We start from the raw sequence: 7500 nt of genomic DNA, 5'->3' as shown, positions 1-7500 counted from the left end.
TGTTATACATTAGCAGGAGCACTAGATGGCAGCACTATTTCCTGTCATGCTGTACTAATGTTATACATTAGCAGGAGCACTAGATGGCAGCACTATTTCCTGTCATGCTGTACTAATGTTATACATTAACAAGAGCACTAGATGGCAGCACTACTTCCTGTCATGCAGTACTAATGTTATACATTAGCAAGAGCACTAGATGGCAGCACTATTTCCTGTCATGTAGTACTAATGTTATACATTAGCAAGAGCACTAGATGGCAGCACTATTTCCTGTCATGCAGTACTAATGTTATACATTAACAAGAGCACTAGATGGCAGCACTACTTCCTGTCATGCAGTACTAATGTTATACATTAGCAAGAGCACTAGATGGCAGCACTATTTCCTGTCATGCAGTACTAATGTTATACATTAACAACAGCACTAGATGGCAGCACTATTTCCTGTCATGTAGTGCTACAGACATGTCCACAATACCTATTTAGATATCTCTTCCACAATAAATAATATGAGAACAAAGTAAATTTGATAATATAAATAAATTGGAAAGTTTTTTTGAAACTGTATGCTCTGTCTGAATCATGAAAGAAAACATTTAGTTTCATGTGCCTTTAAGTGAGCAAACCAATGACTTCTGGAGGATTTGGCAACAGAAGGAGAAAAGGTAGCATCATTATCAGAGTCTTCTTCATGATTCAGCTAGAGCAGCAATTTTAAGCAATTTTTTTATTTACTCCTTTTATATTTTGTCTTTGTTCTCTTGGTATGTTTATTTGAAAACCAGGAATGCAAGCTTAGGAGCCGGACCATTTTTGGTTGAGCACCTGGCTAGCGCTTGCTGATTGGTGGCTAAATGAAGCCATCAATCAGCAAGCACTACCCAGAGTGCTGAACAAAAAAGGGCATGCTCCTAAGCTTACATTCCTGCCTTAAAAAAAAAAAAAATATATATTAAGAGAATGAAGACAAAATTAAAATAGAAGTAAATTAGAAAGATAATTGAAATGGCAAGCACTATCTGAATCATGAAAGAAAAACAAATTGGGTTTCATATCCCTTTAATATTATCTACATGAGTAGCAGGCATACCAAGTTCACAGACAGACAACTTTTTTTAAAAATTAAATTACCTTTATTTTAAAATGCAAATGCAGCAATAATGAAGTGCATATAATTGAGCAGGGACATAGAAAAACAACAGTGAAGCTGAAGGCTGCAGATTTTATCTACAAACATACTACTGTGACTAATATGAAGGCACGGAATGGTGGGAAACATGGCTCCTCATTATCACATTGATAATGTCACAAGTCCTGACCTCAACTCCCTCCTGATAGGTAATGAGAACCATAATACAAAAACAGTTGGCTAATGTATGCGTTAACAAGTTAGAACATGGTCCTTCAAAGCTTTATTAGAGTCTTTAATTAATTAGTTAATATATATTTTATTACTTTAAGGATATTATTTAGATTTTAAAAAATATGGTCTTAGCATCAGCAAATACCCTCTTAAACAAACTTAAAAAGCAAGACACCAAAATATAAGACCCCATTTCTACAAGAACACTATGCCCAAACATGAAATCTCAAATCAGAAACATGTCTCCATAATCCCCCTTAATAAATGATGCTCCAAAAATTTGACCTCAGAACAGATGCATGTCCCCGGAAGTCAAAATGCTTTAATAGTATTGTAATATTCTAAATAACATAAATTATGCTTAAATGATCATTTTCTTTTTTTCTGACGGGAAGAGTCCACAGCTGCATTCATCACTTGAATTCAGAACCTGTCCACCAGGAGGAGGCAAAGACACCCCAGCCAAAGGCTTCAAATACCTCCCCCACTTCCCTCACCCCCCAGTCATTCTGCCAAGGGAACAAGGAACAGTAGGATAAATATCAGGGTGAAAAAAGTGCCAGAAGATCAAAATTTTACTGCCGCCTCATAGACAAAACGCCGGCGGGAGCTGTGGACTCTTCCTGTAAAAAGAAAATTATCAGGTAAGCATAATTTATGTTTTTCTTCTTAAAACGGGAAGAGTCCACAGCAGCATTAATTACTTTTGGGAAAACAATACCCAAGCTAGAGGACACTGAATGCAAACAAAGGGTGGGTACAAAAAGGTGGCCCCTTCGAAAGGCACCACAGCCACAGAGTCTGCTGAGCACAAAAGTCTCAGAGGAGCCAGCCCTTCGGCTCTCGTCTCCCATGAAAAGTACCCCTGACCTAAAGGTCAAGAACCTCTATCTAACTATGCCAGCAGCTAGCAAAGAGCTCTCCAAGAGAACACTGAGCCACTTGAAAACAGGAACTCGCGATGACCAGCCTCCAGGCAGCAAAGCTGACCCTAAGCCATCGTAGGACTCCAAGAAGCGCAGAAAAAAACTCAACAACAGCTACCAACCAGAAATACCGGTTGCCAAGGAGCGTCCCCTCTCAGCAGCAGATGCCAACAGAAGAGGGATGGGCATGAAAAATCCTTCCACCGAAGGAAAGAACAGACTCTAGAGAAGAAAACGGTCAACACTGCATAAAGCAAACTAATCCCGACCTTCCCTCCAGGTTAGTCCCAGCCCAAAGGCTAGTTAAAGACCTAAGACAAGAGTCCCAGACCTCTGGAAGAAAAAGGATGGATCTACTAGAAAGCAAAACCCCTGAGTAGAACTCTGATAGCTACTAAAACCGGTATGCTACCGTGAGTCAGGACAGAAAACGTTGTGCTCGGGTAAAAGAACCCCTACACTGCTGTCTTCCCAAGGGAAGAGAGAACTCAGACCCCCCCGCATCCAAATATCAGAATCCAGCATATAACAGGGGCCTTACCTGGGTGCAAACCCACAACCCACAACCTCCTGTGTCAGGAACAGTGGAGCCAACTACAACCCCACATCTCCCTTTCCAGTATTCTAAGGACGCAAGTAAGGGGAAAAAAACCTACAAGGCAAGAACAAGGACCCACGGGTCATTACAGATACTTAATCAAATAGAACACACAAGAACCCATCCCCCACCCTAGGTGAGAAAAAAGGGAACTAAAGCAATGGAAATCACCCTACCAAAAGAGGCAAGCTCCTTCAGCCAATATCGCCAACCCAGGAGAAACGACACCTGGAGTCTACAAAGAAGCATCAGATGCCCCATAAGACCAGTAGGGACCTGTCAGAGAGACCTTAAACCTAAGCCTCAGGCAGATATGAATCTCCCATGAGAGACAGAAACCCTGCCCCCTTTAAAGGGACCCGTGGGAACCTAAACCCTAAGGTTAAGCAGAACTGTCCATGCCCAAGCCAAGCAAGAGACAAGGTCCTAAGCCAGAGTCCTCGAAAAACTGAATCAATCAATAGATCTAACCTCCTGAGGAACCCTAAGCTGCCTCCAATGATTAGGACCGCACCATCTAAAGTCTGTAGACTTAAAGAACCTAGCGAACAGCCTCAAACCCAAGAGTCTGAAAAAACTCCTTATCAGTTTAACAATTCAGCACCCACTGCCACTGGATCGCAAGGTAAACCCTTGTAGACAGGCTTTACTACCTGAAACACACGCTGGAGAGGATAAAAGGTAATCTACCTGACCCCAGAAAGAAAGTTAAAGTCTGTAACCGACCTCGGACCACCACTCTCAAGCCTGAAGGCTAGATCTGCAACAAGGTCAAAGGATAACACACGAGCGTAGAAAGACCATGTCATGACCAAGGGTATATCCTATACGGAGAACAGGTTTGGTCTCCTGAAAATAGGGTAACGACTGGGAGCCTCGCAGCTCCTTGCAGAAGGCAGGGTAACCCCTGCACTCCACATACTAGAGCAAACGCAACGCTGAACAAAGGAAGGACACGCATGCACTTCCGGAACAGATGATCCAACCCAAGACGGGGAGGAAATTGACTCGACCACCGCAAAAGTAATGCTATTAGGCTAAAAGAGTCAACATCCAGAAGAAACCTCAAGTGAGGACGCAAATCGTTCACCACTCAGAAAACTAGACCACGGAGGTCACACACATCTCCCAACTCCAAAGGAATGTAAATTACGGTTCTGAGTCCCTATGGCCCTTTAAGAACCATGGTTATCAAAAAAAAGTCAGACCCATATCCCAAGCGACTAGCCCGAAAAGGCCAACCTAGATCGGAACTCACAAGCCTCCGTTTAGAAGCGTTAGATCTACACACTAGGCCCCATACTTTGAAGTAGGATCCGAGCCCGGAGTCCATATTAATAGGCCAAGTGACAATCAGAATCCGACAGGATTCAATCAGCACCATGAGGGTGACATGAACCCAAGTAACAGCAGAAACTGTCCAAGTATCAAGAAAAATTGACCCGAAGATTCGATAGTATGAAACTAGAAAACATAACTCTGTTAAAAAAAAAGTGTGCAACTTCCAGGGAAGCGCCCATGTGACCACAAAATCGCAAGTATCGGTTCAAGAGAAAGAACGTTTCCAAAACAGAATGATATCAGACATGAGCTTAATAAAAACAAATCAAACACATCCTATACAGATCAAAATAAAAGTAAGTCAGCACCAGCGGGTGAACGACCAAGGTGAATGGATACTCCAACGGAACCAGTCGATCAGAGGCCCCATTCACGCCCGCTCAGAACTCGAACCGAAACATAAAAGAAAAAGAAAAAACTGAGACGTCAAGGAGATTAGCTTCATCCCCAAACGTCTAATCCATCTTGCCATTCAGCATCTAAGGCCTCGGATCCCTCAGCCCACTAGGAATGGAATCCTCTAGCACAGCCAAAACATGCCTTAAAAGGACACAAAGACGTGCCAGCCTATAAACGGAAGGCAAAATCATCCCTTGCCAGATCAATAAAAGACCCCGGCCCCTGAAGCCTCAGAGGCCAAGGCTTCTCCAGGAGGACAAACTGAATCAGGCGATCCCACGCCCGACGGGCCCTGGTTCACAGAAAACGGACAGTATCTTAAAAACATTTCAATTGGGAGATATAAATGAGCCAGCACCAAAGAAATGGCCATGCGGAACCATGCCGTAACCTCTGGAGGAAACAAGCCACCTTCTGGAGGAGTAAAAGCCATAGTGACACCTGCTTACACAGCAAAGGAAGGTTCTGGGGCACGCGCCTCACGGGACATAGGCTCCTCGGAGGCAGATGGCTCAACGCACTCTAAGGTCCCTGATTCGGGAGAAGAGAGTACTTTAGAACGGAAATCGGAACATAACTGATGGGCATGGATAACCCAGGCCATTTCATATTCATCAGAAGACGCATTCTCCATAGCAGAAACATCCGTGTCTAAGAAATCCGAATCCTCCATATTCTTGGGATTACAAAAATGACAAACACTAACTGGCACCCTTTCTACACCCCCAATGGCTGGGGCACTCACCCCCTCCTGTAAACCAGACAACCCATGAGCAGACAATCTCTGTCGCCACACAATCAAAACAATGTAACCACACCCGGTCACGAGTGCACCGTGCCAGTTACAAAAAGTGTGCGCATCTCAAGAGATTGCGCCAATTAACGATAAGGCCGTTATGTTTTGAATAGCCATGAGCCGAAGTATTACTACACATTAGCAGGTAGAACTATATAACAAACATGATTAAAAGTACCCCCTGTTCAATAACCCCCCTCAGGAGATATTAACCCATGATTACTATTTTAAGATAAAAAAAAGTCCCACTGGGACCCTACTTTCTCTTGTTAACATCACATTCACATAATGAAGTAAAATGAAACAATCTTACTGGAATCAATGCCATGGAACAGGAACACGGCCCTTCAAGTGTGGCAGATAGTAGCCTCACTTTTGACATGGACTTGAGTGAATAAAGGCAGGCAGCGAAACTCGTCAACGCTAATTGCCAAGGAGCTGTTAATATGAGTCGGGATGGTTTTGTAGAGAAACTCTTCCTGCATCTCCGGACTCTAACATTCATCCATGCTCTCACTGAGAGGCTGGTAGGATTACTTAAAACTCCAGTCCCATTTCGAAGAGTACTACCCTCCAAGAGACTATCTCAAACTTCCGACACTTCTCTGCCAACCTCCTGTGACAAAAGGCAAAGAATGACTGGGGAATGAGGGAAGTGGGGGAGGTATTTGAAGCCTTTGGCTGGAGTGTCTTTGCCTCCTCCTGGTGGCCAGGTTCTGAATTCCCAAAAGTAATGAATGCAGCTGTGGACTCTTCCCGTTTAAGAAGAAAACTTACACAAAAAAACAAACTAGAATCCAAAAACTTCTGAAAACATTTAAATGTGAGGCTCTGTGCCGCCAGACTCCACTGTACTGAGCCTTTTTTTCCCCAATAAAAAAGAAAAACAAATAAGAAAAGATAGGCGGCACAGCCAAACAGCTGCTTCACAAATGAACCAGAGTGAGAACACCTGCTCTGGCCCATAGGCTGTTTGCAGAGAAGGGGTGTGTTTAGTCTAAAGAGAACTAGTTGTATCACCTGTCTGTCCTAAAGTTTGAAGAGAACAAAATAAAGGGGGTTGTTGGCAGCTTGGGTTGCGATTTTTACTTGACACTTATCAGTTACACATGCTGCAGGGTTTGCCGGGAGGAACATGTATTGTGCTGTTTTTCAGCACTATTCATGTGATGTCCAGAGGCATAATACATGTTCTGTCCTTCTTACCCTTCAGGATGAGTAACTCATAAGTGTCCAGGAAAACATGGCCGAGGTGGCAAAGCTATAAAAAGAGAACCTGCTTTCAAGAGGACTACAAGGGAACTTTTAGTTGTAAGTGCATCAGTACTTGAAAGAAAAAAATATGCCTTTATAAATGTGGTCAACTTTACATTGCTCAACAAGCTATAAATCAGTGCATTAACATAATCCATGCTCAAATTGCGTTTTTTTTCCATTTGCAAACTGGTTGTTAAATGAAATATATTTTGCATAATTTAAATAAATTCATAAATTGCCCTTAAACCCTATAAATCCTTATAACCTACCTGAGCGATTTTACAGCCTCGTTAGTAATGGATACACTCTGGTCTGACGTTCCCATCTGAGACTTCACAATTTTTAGTTCTCCTGCTAACTAGAGAAACATAGTAAAAAAAAATATATAGAAAAATTACTAAAAAAATTATTGCCGAGATGGAAAAAGCAATAACAAATACAATCATTTCTCTAGGGTATTGCTACACAGTTAGACCATTATAAATATTTTTATCTTAAAGGGTCAGTAAACCTTAAAAATAATGATATATAATTCTGCACATTATATTAGCCAAACTTTTTAAATCATAATATTCCCTTTTTATTTTATAAAAATATCGCTCTCTGTACTCTGCTGAGCGGGTCTGTTGTTTTTACTGAGCGCATCTGGCCAGCTGCATAGTCACAGCCCGGCCCGACCGCGCCATTAGACACAGTGCAGCTCGCTCCCGCTGTCAGACAGAGCAGGAGCGAGCTGCACTGTGTCTAATGGCGCGGTCGGGCCGGGCTGTGACTATACAGCAGGCCCGATGCGCTCAGTAAAAACAACAGACCCGTT

The 7500-nt window shown here is 42.7% G+C and overlaps 1 protein-coding gene across 1 annotated transcript in view; it reads right to left on the bottom strand.

The window, feature by feature from the left end:
- MAD1L1 (mitotic arrest deficient 1 like 1) overlaps window positions 1–7500 on the bottom strand; it is a 1632937-nt gene that overhangs the window by 677630 nt on the left and 947807 nt on the right. The window contains exon 14 of the mRNA XM_053695314.1: window positions 6953–7041. Coding sequence (XP_053551289.1) covers window positions 6953–7041 — 89 coding nt within the window. The remainder of the gene's footprint in view (window positions 1–6952; window positions 7042–7500) is intronic.

Source organism: Bombina bombina, chromosome 11 (assembly GCF_027579735.1).
Source record: "Bombina bombina isolate aBomBom1 chromosome 11, aBomBom1.pri, whole genome shotgun sequence".
Lineage (NCBI taxonomy): Eukaryota > Metazoa > Chordata > Amphibia > Anura > Bombinatoridae > Bombina > Bombina bombina.
The sequence above is the reverse complement of the archived record's forward strand: the minus strand, read 5'-3'. Positions and strand labels throughout refer to the sequence as shown.